Genomic DNA, 20,624 nt, shown 5'->3' with positions numbered 1-20,624 from the left:
TACCAAGGAAAAAGGAACATCAGAGAAACGTATCTTATGCATTTAGGTCTAGGAAATAGCATAAATTTCAGGTACAGTGCAAATATGATATTTGTTAGTTACTTTGGCTACTTTTAATTATCTTTACTTGTCATGTTCTTTGTTTACACTATGCGATCAAAAGTATCCGAACACCCCCCAAAATATACGTCTTTCATATTAGATGCATTGTGCTGCCACCTACTGCCAGGTACTCCATCTCAGCTACCTTAGTAGTCATTAGACATCGTGAGAGAGCAGAATGCGGCGCCCCGCGGAAATCACCGACTTCGAACGTCAGCTGACTGGGACTCACTTGTGTCATACGTCTATACGCGAGATTTCCACACTCCCAAACATCCCTAGGTCTACTGTTTCCGATGTGACAATGAAGTGGAAACGTGACGGGTCACGCACAGCACAAAAGCGTACAGGCCAACCTCGTCTGTTGACTGACAGCGACCGCAGACAGTTGAAGAGGGACGTAATATGTAATAGGCAGACATCTATCGAGACCATCACTCAGGAATTCCAAACTGCATCAGGGTCCACTGCAAGTACTACGACAATTAGGCGGAAGGTGAGAAAACTTGGATTTTATGGTCGAGCGGCTGCTCATAAGCCACACATCACGCCGGTAAACGCCAAACGACGCCTCGCTTTGTGCAAGGGGCGTAAATATTGGACGGCTGGACAGTGGAAAAACCTAGTCTGGAGTGACGTATCAGGTACAGAAGCGGCGATCCGATGGCAGGGTGTGGGTATGGCGAATGCCATGTGAACGTCATCTGCCAGCGCGTGTAGTGCCAACAGTAAAATTCGGAGGCGGTGGTGCTATGGTGTGGTCGTGTTTTACATGGAGGGGCTTGCATCCCTTATTGTTTTGCGTGGCACTATCAAAGCACAGGCCTACATTGATGTTTTAAGCACCTTTTTGCTTCCCACTGTTGAAGAGCAATTCGGGGATGCAGACTGCATCTTTCAACACGATCGAGCACCTGTTCATAATGCACAGCCTGTGGCGGAGTGGTTACACGACAACAACATCCCTGTAATGGACTAGCCTGCACAGAGTCCTGGCCTGAATCCTATAGGACACCTTTGGGATGTTTTGGACTGCCGACTTCGTGCCAGGCCTCACCAACCGACATCGATACCCCTTCTCAGTGCAGCACTTCGTGAAGAATGGGCTGCCATTCCCCAAGAAACCTTCCAGCACCGGATTGAACGTATGCCAGCGAGAGTGGAAGCTGTCATCAAGGCTAAGGGTGGGCCAACACCATATTGAATTCCAGCATTACGGATGGAGGGCGCCACGAACTTGTAAGTCATTTTCGGCTAGGTGTCCGGATACTTTTGATCACATAGTGTATGTACTGGGATAAAGGAGGGGACTGACGGTAGGGTACAGCGGGGCTAATCCACCTGAAATACGAAAATTCGTCACAGAGTCAAGGTCATTTTGCCATCAGTGTGTGCCAGTACCCCTGTGTCGCCTCATGTGGGTGTAGCAAGGGTGTTTTCAGTTACATTACTGACATAACAGAAGAACAAACTCTAGAGGTAAGCGGATTCTGATGGATTATTGCCATAGTTAAAAGAATATAACCTTAAAAATGTAGTTATGAAATCGTAAACTCTTATTGTTACTTGTGTAAGAACACAGGTTATGCAGTGTGTGTATCAACAAATATTGCTAACTTTTCTGACAACGGTCTGATGTGTAACGTCTTTCGAAATGTCTGTACATGGAGCTGTTACAACCCGTACACATGTTGCTACTTCCGCTTAGTCAAGTTAGTAGTTTAACAGGTGTTTTACTGCGAGATTCTAGAGAACACGTTTTCTTGGTTTCTTTTGGGATGGTCCGTACATACAAGATGGTAAGGCCAAATGCTTCATGGTCCGAGGAAGATATGAAACGAGCAGTAACAAGTTTTATAGGCAGCTCCTCTGTATAAAATGCCAGCAATGTGCCACATGTTTCCACGAAATGTGTGTGGGTGCAAAAGGACGAAAAATGTTTACTTTCGCTAAATGCTTGTAATTTTGACACTAAAATACACTGGCCGGGATAGCCTCTTGACTCTGTGGAGTAGCCCCGCGATTTTTATATACTGTGATTTCTGCCTTCTTCGCATGTTTAATACTTTTTTTCCTGTAAAGGAATTGCGACCATTTATGTACTGGAATGTATTCACAATGAAAATACCATATTTGTATCACATTGACGGATTTTAAAAAGTTTCATGTCATATTATACAGGGCTTCCAGTTGAAATGAGCGGAATAGCACCGTTGTGCCCTACTTCCTTTTCTCTCATGAATTAAAACTCTCGTATGAGAAATTGACGCCTTAGCTGCAAAAGTTAATAGAAATAGTACTATGAATGCTAATACGCAATAAACGAGGTTGGTTAGACGCAGGAGGGAACCTGTTAAAAACTGGATTTGGAACAGCGGATAATGAAGATACCAAAAACTGAAACAGCTCAATTGGAAATGTATCTACATATATGCTCCGCTAGCCACCAAGCGGTGTGTGGCGGAGGGCACAATTCGCGCCAAAGTCATATTCCCCCCCCCCCCCCCCCCGTTCCACTCGCGGATCGCGCGGGGGAAAAACAACTATCTGAACGCCTCAGTACGAGCTCTAATTTCCCTTATTTTTGAAAGGTGATCACTGCGCGATCTGAAAGTTGGTAGTAATAATATATGCTCTACATCCTCGGCGAAGATCAGAATTCGGAATTTAGTGAGCGTTACAGAAAGATACTAAAGCAGAAGTACACTGACACGCAACATGTATAGGAAACCTGGAGCTGAATACTGAATGTTTCTAAAGCAGTATGAAACGTAATAACAGAAGTAGAATAACATCAGCAGAAACCAGGAATGTCTTAAACAGTGATCTAGAGAAAATACAAATCCGGTTAAGCAAACTAGATGAGAAAGTGGTAATAGCTACATTGTTATGGACCTTAGCAGACAGATTAGACGATGAAAGGATTGTGGCTGAAACTTTGCATGAAGCAGTCACACTACTCAGGGACAACAGAGTGCACCGTTATTAAATCCACAGCAGATTTTGATGGTATTGCAGAAAGAACAAAGATACTTTCAGGGTGACAACAACATGACGTGCCTATAAACAGTAAGGACATAGGTTTATTTTATCGCATATCTGATGTAAGAGTGGATACTGATAAAGCCAGATTGCACATTAAAATATAATTTCTAGTTGTAGGAATATACGCGCAATACCAGTATTTCGCGGTAGAACCGTATACAATTAAATAGAATACAATTGGGAAGTGGATACAGATACCAACTCACGAAGTATTATTAGTTTCTAGACGGAGAGATGCTCATGTCATTATGTCTGAAGATTTAAAAGATTGTATTAGAGAAAATGTCATTATTTGCTCAACAAGAGTGATAAAGACGAACAACCAGTCGTGTGAAATGCAGTTGTTCTTACGAAAAATGGCAGCAGTAGAATGTGAGAGAAAGTATTAGCTCCTCAGCCAAAATTTCAGAAAATTAGAGGTCACTGGATTTACTCCATATTTACATCTGAAACAGTAATTATCACTTGCTACAAAAAATGGTAAACCACCTGCGACAATGAAATTAGAATTGCAGGCCAATGGACTACTAATTAATGGAACTAGTTGTAACATAGCAGGAAGGCAATTTCACCTTCCAGCTACCATCACGGGGATAACAATGATTAACGTATTTACTGGTCAGAGGAACCATCGCAATCGCATGTATTACCTACACAAAACCTAACTTTTATTAACGATACCTTAGATTCCGCTTTGCTAGAATCCCTAGACGAATTATGAACTTAAGAAAAAGGGCAACATTCAGTCAACCAATTAGTGCAACATGTGATACAATATCGCAAGAAATGTAGACACAATACAGCTATTTTCAATGCATCAACGACAAATATAGTTTTGGTTCTAGTGTTCATCTGTGCAACTTACATTTGTATAAAGCGTAAGGTATCTCACTCAACTGAGTCAAGTATCCATCACATACCTGTGGAATGGATACAAACTAGTAATAAGTAATGTAATTGGGAAATGTAAATAGTGCATGCAAGCAGGACATAATGACAACGTAGATTAATTATGTTAAAAATATTCAAGACTTAGGTTGAGAAGCAACCCAGGGAACAGCAATAGAGTACTTTCTTTAAAATAAAAGGCAGGTATAGACTAATTACTAATAAGTAAAAGAAAGGGAAAATTCAGGACGAATTTTTTTAAAGAGGAGGGATGAGTCGTGGCACAGAATAGTAACAGATAGAAATTACAAAATTTTATTAAAACTCACACTGCCTCGGGGAAACTCAAATCGTGCCACAGACAGAGGTATAAGCAGGAAGCAAGCCAGTATGTTGCAAGTAGGTCAGGTCATAGAGACATTACGACACTGTCTGTCAGCTGAGGATACGCATTCAGTGGAAAGGTGATTGCAACAGAAAACCAAAGTGAGAAAAGCATATTGGTTGGCTTGTAAGATATGTTGCAAGAAACTCTATCTCTGTCACAAGAGCACATAGCAAGGAACTGATACAGCTGTTCACAGCCTGTTAGGTGAATACAGCAGAAGGAAGACACATGCAGTCATTACGAACTGAGCCTCATGTCATACCCTTATGCTATCTCCCTTAAATACTCCAGCGTTACAGCTCTCATTAGGAGTTCATCATTGTGATTGATGGCATTCGCAATACTAGCACTCAATTCTATGATTACGATATTGTAGTGAACCTATGTCCTGGAGGCACTAGCAAAGGCTATGAACTAGCCAAAGATGCACTCGAGATAATGGCCTTTACCTGATGAACTTCATGCCGCTCGTGACCTACCATCTACTGATAGAGGAACTGACTGTCTTCTGACACCACCACATCACAGTTGAATTTCAACACGGAAGCATGCAACAGGCCTCTTGGGGTCGACATTCCATTTGACACTCAGACTCCTACAGGTGCTGAAACCTATTAGGGGCAGGGAGGAGATCAACCGACCACATTACTACCAACACCTGGTACATCGCGGGTGGGTTATGAAGTGTTATCGTAGAATTTGGAGTGGGACCAAGGACACTCCAGCAGAAAGCTCAGAAGCACTTAATGCCAGGCAACGGCCAAGCCTGCTCGTCAGCAACCCACTACGGCACAGGGGTCGCTAAACCTCCCCTGGGTAAACAGCCACAGAGCTGACTGGACAGACATCAGCTAAAATCCAACACGCGGCTGAATGAGCAACACTCGAGGCTGGTGCGGAAGAATGACAACTTTTAAACATTGAGAACAGATTGTTGAACTTTAATAATGTTTCACTAGGATTGTTGTTGCTAAACAGGTCCCCAAAAGCTATCCTCATTTCACAGAGCTGTCTCCACTCAGCCCTCTGTAAATCTATACAATGAGCAAGCAGCAAAGGAAATGAAGGAGAAATTTGGAAATGGAATTGAAGTTCAGGGAGAAGAAATAAAAGCTTTGAAGTTTGCTAGTGACATTGTAATTCTGTCAGAGACAGCAAAGGACTTGGAAGAGCCGTTGAATGGACTGGATAGTTGCCTGAAAAAGAGGTTTTAAGATGAGTATGAACAAAAGTAAAACAACTGTTATGGAATGCAGTCGAATTAAATCTAGCCGTGCTGAAGGAATGAGAGTAGGCATGAGACAGTAAAGTGACTAGACGAGTTTTGCCATTTGGGATATAAAATGCAGATGTGGCAATTTCACAAAACTCATTTTTGTTAAAGAGGAATTTGTTAACATCTAATGTAAATTTAAATATTATGGAGTGTTTTCTGAAGATATTTGTTGGGACTTCTAACCTTGTACGGGCGTGATACGTGGAAAATAAACAGTTCAAACAAGAATGGAATAGAAGGTTTTGAAGAAGCAGGAATTTGTGGCAGAACTTTGCTAAATGAAGGGATCGGTTGATAGGACACATCCTATTGCATCAAGGGATCGTCAATTTGGTAATGGAAAGAAGTGAAGGGAGATAACAACTGCAGAGGGAAACCAAAGCTTGATTGCAGTAAGCAGGGCCAAATGAATGAGGTTGCAGTCGTCATGCAGAGATGTAGAGGCCTGCCCACGAAAGCTGAATCACATCGGTCTTCGTACTAAATACCAGAAAAACGATATGTGCAACATTCACTACCTCTGCCAAAATGAACTTGGTCAAATCCATCAAGAAAAAGAAATTGTAGTTCCTGAAAAATCTAAAACTACATTGCTGGTACAACCTGCACAAACATTTCGTTGTGGACTGTATAGATTCACCATCAGCAGATTTTACGCAACACGACCTTAAGTTGTCTTCAAGCTTTCCACTACCACATGTTACTCCTTCGTCGCACTGAGACGTTGTTTATTGGCAAACATAATGGTTCCGCACAAGTTTTAACGTACCAGATATCCTGTCTGATGTTTCTGACTTTTTTTTAAGGATATACACGATTATTTACCTCGAAAAGTAACATGCGAAACACACAAAGGGTATTCTATGGCACAACAAATACCATCATCAGTAATAGCACACAGTTCCTTTGTTGATTACATTAAGTAAAACTGTCCCCTTATTGCTTCCTCCCAGCAAAAGCTCCACAGAATTCACTGTCAACATTAATACAATACTGTTATAAAACTTTCTGACCACAACGTTTGTCCTGATGGCCCAATTTTCCGTGTCAACGCTACGAACTTTGTTCCGAACACAAATTTACTTCAAACTCAGACGTATTGATCACAATTAGCTTTTAAACAACTGTTCATGACGAATGTAATGAGCCTTGACAAATTTCCATGTAAAACTTTGTGACCTGATCTAAATTTTCCGTCTAAAGAAAGTATCAATAAGTTTCTTGAATGAGATTTTCACTCATTCTGGAAATAACCCCCAGGCTGTGGCTAAGCCATGTCTCCCCATTATTCTTTCAAGGAGTGCTAGTTCTGCAAGGTTTCGCAGGAGAGCTATTGCGAAGTTTGGAAGGTAGGAGACGAGATAATGGCAGAAGTAAAGCTGTGAGGACGGGGCGTGAGTCGTACTTGGGTAGCTCAGATGGTAGAGCACTTGCCCGCGAAAGACAAAGGTCCCGAGTTCGAGTCGCGGTCCGGCACACAGTTTTAATCTGCCAGGAAATTTAGTAAGTTTCTTGTCGTGCCAGGAACATTAAAGAGCTTTTTTGATTGCACATGACTCCCACCAGCACTCTGTATTTTCTTCACTTTTTTCACATCTTTCAGATGTCACGAATACTGATTCTGGACCGCTCTGAAAACTGTTCGTAACACTCAAACCAATCCATCGGTTTCCCCACAGCATATAAACCAAAGAGAAGTGTCGCTTTCTGTCTTCACTATTTCTTCAACAAACGTAGTGTCGTAAGTATTGACGGCATTTGTTTCATTTCACTTTTTGTTAAAACACTATAGTTACGTTTATTATACGACAAACACGAGCACATAAACATTACTTTGAATGTCGGAATTTTTAGCAGCAAAACGTTTGCCAGGTCATAATCTGCATTTTTCCCCACTGTCTCTTTAAGCTTTCACTTCACTACCAGCAATGATAAATGTTTCTCCTTCCCTTATGACGACATGCTGATGGCAACGCCTTGCGTCGGATGTCAGTACACCAAACAAGTTCGAGAAGTTCTATTTATGTTCGATTTTGTCCACAACGTACGACGCAAATGGCAATGTATGCAGGATTTCGCCAAGGGCGAAAGTCGTTCGGTTTGACATTCACGTTTTTCACACGTAAAACGAGCTCTTAGAACCGTGCTTATATGTGTCATCATGCCATCTTCTGGTTCCATAAGACAACTGAAGAACAGACGAGAAGCTTATCTCGTTTGTTGCTAAAAAAAGAAGTGAGACACGCTCTACATTTGCTTTACAGTCTCACGTTTCATACGCATCCAACAATCCCATCCGAAAAATCTAATTATAATTTTATTATACACTATATCTTCTTAAACTGCATGTTGTACATCGGTCGCAGTTCAGCTGTGGTCCTCTTTAGAAGCACATCAGGGTTCACTAATTTTTCCGTATCATGTAACGTATTCCTTACGGCTAGTTTCCATGGTGTCTTATTTGCCATGTCTTGCAGCTTCTCAACCATGCGTCGATCGACTTTTCGCAATGTTGTTAGTCTGTTCGTATATTATGTCACGCACTCCACAGCTCTTACAAAATGCAGTCCTTACAATCTTGTCCGACTTGCAGTTCAAAATTCACCACGATAGAGGGCCCGATTGCGAACGCCGATCCAGGCTGTCAGTTGAAGCTGACATGTTCGTAATGTGGGCTAGTAAAAGCGCAAAAGGGGAAAGTACGTACAAAGAATCATGTCACTGATTATAAATCCAAGAAATCACCAGAATAAGATCTATATGAAAAATGAAAGCCAAGGGAAAATGAAGGAAGTTTCGAGATTAAAGTTCCATTAACAATGAGATCATTAGCGATGGAACACTATCAGTTAATCTATGGTAATGGAGGGAAATTATCTGTGGCTTTGTTGTTGGAGCCATTCCGTTTCCACGCAGGGTTGTCAGACAGATGCGAGTAACTAAGGGCTATTTTGCTGAAATCAGTGTGCTGTAGTATTGTGGAATACATTTTATGCCCAGTAATATGGCCTTTTTGGAGAACGAAAATCTCCTTTGCAAGAATCAACATGGATTCCGCAAACAATGATCTTATGACACGGCTCGCTCTTTTCGCCTACGAGATCTAGAAGGCAATAAATAATGGTATCCATCGTGATGGCTCCCATTGACCTCCATTTGATACAGTTCCGGACTATCGCCTAGTGAAAAGATACGAGATTACGGGATATCGGAGCAACCTAGCACCCTCCACAAGTTTTTTAAGTTACCATATGGGGCAGGTGCCTAGTATGGCTCTATCTCTACAGAATGCATCAGTTCAAGCCGAAATCAACTCTGCAAGTAAGTCCAAGTAAGCAGAAAAATAATAAACCGTACATTGTAGCATCTGCCTTCAAGAAGGTAAATAGGACTATCAAACTCCGCAACTGCTTAACTGATTTTATTTTAGACAAGGATCGTATCGAAACATTGCTCGAAATTCTAAGCAACATTCGTCAAAACAAGAGTGTGCATTGGCTGTTGTTATTGAGTGGGACAGCTCCAAGCCGTATAAGTGAACCAACAGAGCGGATCTTCATACTCTTTCACACCACAATCCCCTTTCACTGATCAGTGTAGGAAATCCCATAATGTCAAAGGACCATTATTCAGGGAAGGAACCACTACCAAAATTAGTATACCAGTCAAAACGTAGTTCGCTGCATATCTAGTAGGTCCTGCATTAAACTGTATTATTACGTAAGTCAGTGCCACATGCCTGGTACTCGTACAATCGTTATGGATTATCCCAAGCACCGTAGTTGACCATGATGCTCATTTCACAAATAACAACGTCGATTACTGAATGGTCAGTACTAATCCGCGATTTCTGGTCTGTAAGTATATATTTGCACAAGCACTCCGATTCCAAGTTCTGAAGCGGCACAACCCGGGTGCCTTGGAGTCGCAAGCGTTTTATCTGTGTCTACTGCCAGCCTTGGTAACCAAAATAACTGCGTGCAGCAGCACTGTTACAGCCATTATTCAAAGCTGAGTTTGTGAGAATTTATACTTAATCTGTAGCAGTAAGTATCTTTACTAAACATTTCACTAATGCAATATCAGTTTCTATTATAGTGCCATTTAAGTGTTCCTGCTTACGTGTCCTCTCTATTCCTCGGACGCTTGATAGGAAGAACGTAGTACACGTACAGTGGCTACACACACCGAGGAAAGCGAAGTTTGTTCATTCCGCACTGCTACTCTTGCGAATTTTTGGTCGCATAAGGTTTGCAGTTTGGACGTATTTCATCTGGTGCTAAATTTTATGTAGACAGTTGCGTTTCATTAATAAATATCAGTCACGGCAGCAAAAGTTCTCACGTTGCAGGCGTAGTTGCCTACGTATAGCGTAACACCAGCCTCCATATCTTACAGCCAGAACAAAGTGGAAATTACATACCGTGGGATCAGCTGTCAAAAAAATTTGAAACATGCTGCAGTGGTTCATTATGTTTCGGCACAAAACATAAATCTGATTGTAATTAAATAGTAATGAAAGGAGGATAATGACCGTAACCATAGTAAATTTACCGTCATTTAATACCTACGACATCCAACGAAACACTGAATCAAATTAGTAAGTTAATGAACTATCAACGCCCGATGACAGACGAGCTATGTTACAGACTTGCCTTATTAATTTACAGCCGCCGAAATTGGTCAGCTTGTACGAAGACATGGTTCGGACCACATCTCTGTGTCAATGTATGAAAAGTGGTCGCTGTACAGATAGATTTATCAATGTTTAAGTATTTAATAATATCACTAATGCCGCCGAGTGAATACAACCTGATATTTATTGTAATACTGGAAGTCAGAAAGCTATGACGTCGAGTAATTCAAGAATATCGCATCTTGTCTCTATTAATGGAATAACCTTCATAAATCCACATTCACGAAATAGCAATTTTGCCACATATCATTTTTTTCCGGCTATCCTCTAAATTGAAAAACGTTGGTGAATTTAGCCTCGGAAGTCACAACCATCTGCTTAGTATAAACTCGTTATTTCCACACGCAGGACATGCATGCGCTAGATTTCATCTACAATGCCGTGAGTTTAATCTACCCCGATATATGGAGGCAGTTTTCCATCGAGGTAGCTAGCATATGGAAGAGACTAGGGGAAGAAAGGGGGGGGGGGGGAAATTGAGGGAGAACGTTCGTTTGCACACTAAATATTCTTTCTTTACGGTTCACATGTCGCCATAATGGCGCCACAATTTTCACAAATTCTCAAGAAAACATATTTTAATAGAATTTGAGGACAAGTTTTTACACTATTTTAAAATGTTTTGTCTGTTTTTACATCAGATGATTGCTGGTGCCTCTCGTTGTGTGTTTCGCATCTGTCAACTAAGTACGTTCTTCTAAGGTCCTCAGTTCTCTTCGAAGAAGATATGAAAGTTTCTTATTATTATTATGCTGACTCCTCTGAAATTAAATTTATAATAACGAAGCTTACATACGCACCAGAGCTTATAAAGGAAGCTGATATACGACTCACAGATTCTTAAGGGTCTCCATTTCTCTCTTTTAGTACTGAACTGTGTTATTCGGTTTGGAACCTATATTTACTGTTTCCTTCTCGACTATTCTGTACGTTTTTTTTAAAACACAGTATTTGGTTGATACCGATATCTTTACTTGTGGGTCAATGACTCAGCTGAATGAACCCGAGGAAAGGACTGGAGGCGACTTTTTTTCAAGGATCCATCACAACATTCACTTTGGGCAGACCTCAGTAAATCTATGTCGGCCGAGATTACAACTTAACCCTGTTTGGCATCACTTTCAAATTATCACAGAACAGGCTTTTAACTTACTTTGTTTTATTTACATTTGTCCACTTGTTGCTCACTCTTTGGTGAAAATACTCAAAATCTCAGAATTTTTACAGCACACACTGAATTCTTGATATTTCATAGTTTTACAGTTAGTTGTGACTGCTGAGGTGTGTGTAACTTCAACTATTTATAAACTTAATCTAATTGTGTGACAGACTGACAGAGTTAATTTTAAAATCTCGTAAATCTGCAATAATTTTCCATCACTGTGGTATTTCACCTACTTGGTTATAGATAACGCCCTTACCACGACCAATATGGCGCAGTGAAACATGATAGACGTATCTGACTCTTGGCTGTTTTATTTACTAAAACTATATATAAGCTATATTCTCAGCTATCTTGGGTGATAAAAGCAAAATAGTCATACAATGTGTGTAAAGTTGTGAGTGATGGTAAAGAAATTTTCACAGAGGTCAAAAATATTTTTGCTCAAGTGTGCTGTTATTTTCCCAGTTTTAAAAACAAATCTTCTTATACAGGTTTCTGTTGCATCACGTTAAGTTACTCCAAGAATCAGTATCGTATGTCCCATTTGCTACTTCTCTCTGGTAGTGAATATTGTTTAAATTAATGAAATAAAATTCTCTGGTGTGCGTAGCAATAAAAAGAATGAAGAGGACGAGACGAGTTAGGACAATAAAAGCAAATAAATAAAATTTTTTGAAATATGAAACTGACGCTACTGGCAGGTAACACCGACAAGCAACATGAATAACAATAAGAGAAATACACGTAAACATGCACTGGATGCAGTGTCACTCAATGAAGATTTGTTTAGTTCGATGTGTGCTTTGTGCTTCGTATTTTTTACAACACTGCGATTGTTTTATAATACTTTTTCCACACGGAGACCGTCACAAGCATAACAGCATTTAAAGCAAGCAAAATTACGACGTGAGCAGGCAGCAGTAGCAACGTATCACATCATACACAAAATTTTGGCGTCATTTCAGAAATTACATTATAATTTTTTTAGTGGCAGACAAATGAAATCAGTTCAGACATCATAAAATGTTACTTTAGATTTATCGTCCCCAAAGTAACCTCACAATTTTCAAAATTTATTATCTTCCGAGGTTAATGGTTATTCTTCTTCAAGTTGTTGACAGCATTCCAACTAAAAACTGTGTTTACTAACATCTTTCTTGAGGCTGCAAAAACTGTAGAAGTAACAGCAACAGTTTTTCGAATGTACACTGAGGTGTTCCCATCAGAAATAAAACCGTTTCTCGTTGCTTTTAACATCTCATTGTATTTCCCTTGCTGATAGGGCTTTTTTAAATTTTGTTTCTCGTCTTAAGCATCTACTTATACACAGTTACTCTGGAATTCACACGTAAGTACTTGCTAGAAGGTTCACAGAACCACTTTCAATTTCTCGACCGTTCTAACCTCCGGCACGTGGGAAAAATGAACATCTAAATCTGTGCGAGCTCTGATTTTATTACGATGGTCGTTTCTCCCTGTGTAGGTCAGAGTCAACAAAATACAGTGCCTGAAAAACGAAGTGAAGCATCCAAGAAACATGGTCGGATGTCAATGTATTTTCGTACACGTACACACCATCAGCGGGTATAGAAACGATTGCCGGCCGCGGTGGTCTAGCGATTCTAGGCGCTCAGTCCGGAACCGCGAGACTGCTACGGTCGCAGGTTCGAATCCTGCCTCGGGCATGGATGTGTGTGATGTCCTTAGGTTAGTTAGGTTTAAGTAGTTCTAAGTTCTAGGGGACTGATGACCACAGATGTTAAGTCCCATAGTGCTCAGAGCCATTTGAACCATTTTTTATGGAAACGATTAGAGCAGCAATTCTCTGAGACAGGCAGAACGACCACCAGAGTGCATAAATGTTACGTTTAGTGTTGTTACTAGACCTGGTAGGGTACGAAGGTTGTCCAGAAAGTAAGTTCCGATCGGTCGCGAAATGGAAACCACTGGGAAAATCCGGCAAAGCTTTGCACAGATCTTTTGTGCAGTGTCTCTAGCATGCCCGTCGATCGTGTCGCGTCGCTCTTTTCAGTTTTGAGTGAACAGTGAGCACTTAAAAATGCGTAGGAAATAGTGTCTGCCGCCAAGTATGAGGGCCTGGTTAGAGATTTCGCCTGTCATGCAGCCCACATAACACAACTGTCGAGTAGTTCCTTCTTCATGCTCGTTTTCGGCCGCACACTGCAGGGGCAATGAAGATGCTCCTGCAGCGTTTCCGATCAGAAGTGTTTTATCACCCACAATACAGTCCGTAATTGGCTCCCCCTGAGTCATCTCTGCTCACAAGAACCGCTGGCTATGGAGACAATTTTTCCCACAGACAACGAGCTGCAAACCAGTGCAAATAACTAGCCGAAAGCACAGGCGGCTGCTTTCTATGACGAGGATATTGGAACGTTCATAGAACACTAAGACAAAACTTGAAGTTGGAGCGGCAACTATGTAGAGAAGTAGGTGGAAGGTATACCTAACAGTTGCAAATAAAACTTTTCTGGTTTTCACTGTGGTTTCCATTTCGCGACCGATCGGAACTTAATTTCTGTCTAACCCTCGTACATAAGGGGCGTCAGATGTTGAGTGGTCACAGTGAATGCCATTTACTCGTGTGACACAACGTCATCAGTTACTGACAGAGTCTGAAAGCGGCCTCATCGTGGGTTTCCTTTTGCCCACTATGTCAAATCGTGCAACATCCAGATTTGGGGTGCATTCAGATGTTACATTGGTCCGATACAGGACTCCATGGGAGAGTGAGGGCAAGCATAATACTCATCGTGAAGGTTCTGGTCGGCCACTTCTGACCACCACAATGGAGGATCGCCATAGTACGCATCGAACCCGTTCAAATCTGCGCCTGCCATTCCAGAACAAGCAGCGGACTCAGTGCAACATTCTGTGTCATCCCGCACCATAGAGCAGCCGGCCAATGGAACCACATCCCCTTGCGTATGCTGCCGTTAACACCACAACCCAAACACCTGCGTTTGGGGCGGTGCCGTGACCGGTACTCGAGGGCTGCTGATGAAACGCGTCGCACTATGTTCAGCGATGAAGCGCGGTCCTGCTCTACTCCAGATTACCATCGACGGCAAGTGTAGTGGCGACTTGGGAACAAGTCCCATTCTTCTAATGTTTTTGAAAGGGCACAGTGGTGCTGTTCCTGATGTCATGGCTTGGGGAGCCATCAGGTATGACTTCAAATCACGGCTGGTAGTAATACAGGGAATTCTGGCGGCAAACTATACATCACGGACATCGTGCTGCCTGATGTATTACCCCTCAAGCGACAGCAACGTGGTGCCATTTTTCAACAGGACAATTCTCGTCCACACGTGGCACATGTCTCTATGAACTGCCTGCGTCATTTTTAGGGACTCCCGTGGACAGCACGATCTCGACACCTATCCCCAATAAAACATGTACGGGATCAGTTCTGACATCAATTCCATCCCAGTGCCAGTATCCACGATGTCGAGGACCAGTTACAACATTTGTGGACCGTTTTGCCTCAGATAAGAGTCAATGAGTTTATGAGATCCTTCCCAAGCGAGACAGTGCATGTATGCTGGTAAAAGAGGGTGTGCAACGTCACACTGATAAGTGGATGCATACTGCCCAGTTCTTTGTAAATTTCACTCAATTTCGTAATCACTGCAATAACATCACGTATTTTCTCAACGTGTTAAGTCTCATTTCGTTTTCTCCTCCCTTTTTGGGTGCTTCGCTTTTTTCTCAGGCATCGTATTTTCGCATTCAGATGAGAAAGTAGGTGACGAAATTTCGTGGAAGATTTAACCGCAACGAAAAACGTCTTCTTTGTGATTGCCACCCCTACCTGCGTATCATATCCATGACACTCTCTCTCCCTTATTTTGCGTTAATACGACACGAGCTTTAAGTTTTGCAGTGGCCTCCGTCAATCCCTTCTGGGGTGGATCCTATACCGCGCAGCAATACTCTAGAAGAGGACGGACAACCGTAGTGTAGGCATCTTCTTTAATGGATCTGGGGTATCTTCTAAGCTTTCTGTCAATAAAACGTTGTCTTTGGTTTCGCCTTCCCAACATTTTCTACTTTATGGTTCCATTGTGTGTTGTTCTTAATCGTTAACCCCAGGTATTTCGTTGAATTGACAACCTTTAAATTTGTATGATTTATCGTGTAACCGAAGTTTAACAGAGTTTTCTTAGTACTCATGTGGAAGATCTCACAGATTTTTGTAGTTCAGGGTCACTTTTCGCATCATGCAGATTCCTTGTGTAAATAATTTTATAATAGTGTTGCCCTTCTGGCGAGTTTACAGCACGGTAAACGACAGTATCGCCTGCAAACGAAGGGAGAACTGCTCAGATAGTCTTCTAAATCGATTATTAGTTTCAGAACAGCACAGGGCCTGAAGCACTTTCCTAGGGAGCCCAAGAGATCACTTCTGTTTCACTCGATGACTTCCCATCAGTCACTACGAAGTGTAGCCGCTGACAGTAAATCACGAATCCAGTCGTACTCCATAGGTACGCAACTCGATTAGAACATGCAGTGTATCTCATAGGGCCCATTCATATCGACAACTTGCTGAAGAAAGAAAAAACTTCATAACCACTTGTGTGAGTTACGGGTGATCTCACACACTTTGCCAATTGTTCTTTCACCTAAAGTTCTGTCCCCTGCGACATTACACAAGAGGAACACAGTACTTTCCATATACCATTAGCGGCTGATCCATACATACCGCCATGTTACTCATACTTTGTTGTGTCAGTTGCAGTAATGCTTCTGCACGTAAAATTTTCATTTTCAGTGGTGATCTTGGACAATCAAGTGCACATGGAACCGATTACAACAGGACGTTGTTACACAGTGACTTGTTCGTTTTACCTGGTAAGGCCTTCCGTCCACACAACAGTACCAAACATAGTCGCAGTAATGCCAAATACCGATTTAGGAAATTTTATAGCATTCGAGCGTACATGAGCAGGAATAGACTACTGTATTCATCATATGAGGGAGACAGGAAAAGATGTTTCATGTCCTCAAATACTCTTGGTAGCTAAAAAGTGAAACGCGCGTTCTGATTTACACACATATTACTTAATTCCCAGAATTTTTACCTCACTTCCGGTGAAGTAAAGAAATAAAAACATTGGAAAATGAAAATGAGGTTGTGCTGCCTTCATTGACTATTCATCTCAGTATAGCTATTAGACGGTAGTGGCACCAGTTTTTTCCGTTCATTCATACCTACGTTTATGTTCCATTTTCATTTGTCTGCCATTAATATTACTGCTTTAGCAGCCTTAAATTATCTATTTCATACAGCAAAGTTTAAGACTCATAATAACTGACATTGAAATCAATCTGCTTAGCACATGCATGCTTGAATGAGCAATACTTAGCTTTTTGTAGAGTGCAGACTACAATAAACTTAGTTACAAACTACATACCATACACATCTGCCACGCGGCTGTTCTTCATGGAGCGAGGTAGATTTGGAGGTCCACTCCTGATGAGAGAGAAGTCCTCAGCTGCAAGTGCGTAAGTACCAGTTTCAAAGGCCTTAAGTGTTTGTGATCTGTCTGATTTCCTTGCCACCATTGGTCTACCAACTATTTCACTACCGGCTCTGTCTGCATCACTCAGTGTTCGTTGATGACGTGTAAGCTTATTTTTCTTCGCATTGTTGCTACTGAGAGAGTATCTTAATCCCTTGTAAGGTTTATACCGCCTCTTTCCAGTTTTAGTGTAAGTCTGTGCACTGGAGTTCATAGACAAATTGGACGTTCTCTGAGAACAAATATCCATTGAGATTTCATTATAAACGGGAGATGTGATTCCGAAACTAGAAAACAGCTGTGATCTTGTAACTGTTCTAGTCTGGATATCCGACTTCCTTGCTTTGTTCAGATTTATTAAATTTTTTAGTTGCTCTTGGGTAGTCAAATTCTTCTGAGCTGCTTTGGCACCTTTACCTCTTAACTTTTTGGCCTCAGCCGCAGCACGCTTACCAGCAGCAGATTTCATGTTCTGTCGAGAGATGCGGTTTGCAGCAGCTCTCTCATCATACTGAACTAAACTGCTAAATGACTTCTCCTTCCTTGCAATAGCACTCTGCAACACAGTTTCACAATGGTAGTCCCTTGACCTACGCCTAGCTGAACGTTTTACACCTACTACTTCCGGCTCCGGAACAGGTTTCTGTGGCACCTTACTCCTCAAAGACCGTTTACCCTTAACTGTAGTATTTTCCACATTATCATCTACAGTCTCAACATTTGCTAAAGACCATACGCCATCATTACCAATAACTTCTCTACAGCCTTTCCAACTTAATATGGATTCACCTCCAGCTTCTCCTGGTTTCAGAGTAATCAAAAGGCGGGGTGCATTGTCTTCTGCATCAGAAGCTACTTTCTCAATTTTGTTCAAAAGTGTAATTTCTTCACTCTTCTCAGAACAATCATCAAACAATTCTTCCTCAACTGTCAAAGACGGTTCTTCATTTTGCACATTAAGTACAGGTTCTGCAGATCCCTGAGATGACACATTTACAGTTGAGGGTTCCACAGATTCTCCTTGGTTCTGAACTGAAGTTGCAGATTCTTTAATTGGAGTTTCCAAGACAGGCGCTTTGGGTTTGGGAAGACCAGAGTTGGAGGTTTCCATATTAGAATCTAAGGGCGCAGCACACACAGGAGTCAGCACTGCAGGGCTTTCTGAAGCACATGGCAAATTTGATGCACACGAGGCACCTTTATCTTGATGCTTGTGTAATGTCATTCCTGGGGACGATGAATCAGAGCTCTTCGCTGCAGAATACGATGTTACAACTGATGTACAAGTTATTGGTTTGTCAGTCACAAACTTCGAATTATCAGATATTTTGGTAGTTTTGGGCTGTTGTCGTTTGACGAGCTTTTCTGTCTGATTATTTTTTCCACCCGCATGGCTATCATCTTTATGAGTGACATCTTCAGTCTTCATCCTGATTCCACCAGCTGTCTTTGCTGCTACGGTAATGATTGGGACAAATGTGCTATCGGAACACTGTAGAGATTTATTGCCTTTATCCCCTTTCACGTGATTGTGACAAAGGGTGGTGACACCAGGGTTAACAGCAGCTGGAGGAGGACTGTCAATACACGCGCTACCGTTTCTGTAAGGGGTGGTGGTGCTGCTGCACGTGCTAAATGTAGAACTATTAGAAGTACTTCTTACGTTCACAGCACTAACTGTGGGTTTGGTGGAGGATCTGGTGCTGGTGGCGATGGCAGTTATGATGGTAGCAGGGGCAGTATGGGCGTTAGTGGTAACTTTCATGGCAGATTTATCAGTAGTGGTACTGCTACTGGCAAGAGCAGTAACAGCAGTGAACACGATATTAACAGCAGCAAGATTGGTATCTGTAATGGCAGCTGAACCAGCAGTGGTAGTGGCAGCAGTTTCTGTGGTAGGAGACGTAATAAAGGCACCACTTTTGTTGACAATGGTACTTGTGGTGGAGTTCGAAGTACTATTGATAGTTGCGGTACTAGTGCTGCTAGTAGTGGTGGTAATATTACGAGTGGTGGTGGTGATGGTGGTTGTGGCAGTGGAGACAACAGTAGGGATGGTCGCACTGGCAACCAGTAAGAGGGCAGTGGTTCCAGTCCTGTGGCCAGTGGTAGTCGAAGTACAAAGAGCATTGGCACTGATGATACTGGGGATTGTGGGACTAGCAGTGCAGGTGACTACAGGGGCTTGTATACAAGGTGCAGTGGCAATGCCTGTACTGATGAAGGTGGCACAGCCATCACTAGAGGTACCAGTGTTGAGCACATTAATAGTGCTGGTTGCGACAGCACCTTTATTGGCAGAAGTTGTAATAGCAGTGGTGGTGGTGGTGGTGGTGGTGGTGGTAGTGGTAGTGGCGGTGGCGGTGGTGGCGGCGGCGGCGGCGGCAGCAGCAGCAGCATGGCGGGTAGTTGAGGTTGCTCTTAAGGTGGATTTGGAGACTGCAGCTGTATTAGAGACTGGAGTGGTAACAGTTCTGCTGTTAGAACGAATCACATCACTAACTGTGACTGCTTTAGTTCTGGTGGTCTCAGGAATGACAGTGGTGGAGCTCTCAACAGACATCTTATCCCCAGTATTAAGAACAGCCGCTACTACAGGTGCTACAGTCAGCTTGTCTCTAACTGCTTTACAAACATTCTGTTTTATACCAGAAAGATGATTGCCACCCATGTTTACATCACATTTCTTATCATTTTTCTTGTCAGCTGATTCTGTAGTTGGTGCTCCACGTTTTGTTGTTGTAGCACTGGGGGCAGTAGTGATTCTATCCTGTTTCTTGGTATACCCCTTGCTAGAGGCATCTGTACCTGAAAGCACAGCAGACTTCCTGGTGCTGGCATTTTTACTCACTCTTTCCGCTACAGGGCTGCTGCTTGTTGATTTTGTAGTTGCCTGCTTCACAGGAAGCGGCTTCACAACTACAACTTGTTTGGAATGCTGTTTAGTATTATTAGTTTTTGAAGTACTAGGTTTACTGTGAACAGACTTTCCTGTTGAGGATTTCGAACCACCAGATTTGTGAGATGGAGCAGATCTTTTACGTTCATTGTTTCCACCTTTCACAGATTCTGCTTTCCGTGTATCGAGCTTCTTCGTCGACACACTACTGGCACTGTTTTTCTTGGAACCATAATCCGTTTTGTAGCTAGCAAACGATAACTGCTTATTGAATTCATTTTTCATTTCACCAAGCACTGTTTCCACCCATGCTAATTCCGGCTTATCGTCCTTATGTTCTATCTTTTCCCCTTTCTTAGATTTGCTCTCCATGACTGCTTCCCTTAGCTACGTTCTCTATTCATGTTCATTATCAATCCCTATTTGAAAAATACATCCAGGCCATTTTCTTCATGGGGTGGGTCGCACCTGCAACAAAAACAGAAGATTACTTCTTTATTATTGCAGTTATTTCACAGAAATATATGTTTATCTATTTACAAAATAAGCAAACAAGACTCTCAGTTTATCTTAATTACATTACTTGCTGAAGGTAGAGAGTTGTCAGATCCTTTAC

The 20,624-nt window shown here is 42.0% G+C and overlaps 1 protein-coding gene across 4 annotated transcripts in view; it reads right to left on the bottom strand.

Moving 5' to 3' along the window:
* The window catches only part of LOC124722488 (serine-rich adhesin for platelets-like), a 365,160-nt gene that overhangs the window by 251,259 nt on the left and 93,277 nt on the right, over positions 1-20,624 (bottom strand). For all 4 annotated transcript variants that reach the window (XR_007006449.1, XR_007006450.1, XM_047247643.1 and 1 more), the window contains exon 2: positions 17,002-20,476. Coding sequence is in view for 2 of the 4 variants with exons in the window: in XM_047247643.1 (XP_047103599.1) it covers positions 17,002-20,380 (3,379 nt within the window). In the remaining 2 variants the exon portion in view is untranslated. The remainder of the gene's footprint in view (positions 1-17,001; positions 20,477-20,624) is intronic.

This window comes from Schistocerca piceifrons, chromosome X (genome assembly GCF_021461385.2).
Source record: "Schistocerca piceifrons isolate TAMUIC-IGC-003096 chromosome X, iqSchPice1.1, whole genome shotgun sequence".
In the NCBI taxonomy this organism is placed as follows: domain Eukaryota; kingdom Metazoa; phylum Arthropoda; class Insecta; order Orthoptera; family Acrididae; genus Schistocerca; species Schistocerca piceifrons.
This window is presented reverse-complemented; position numbering and strand designations above follow the sequence as displayed.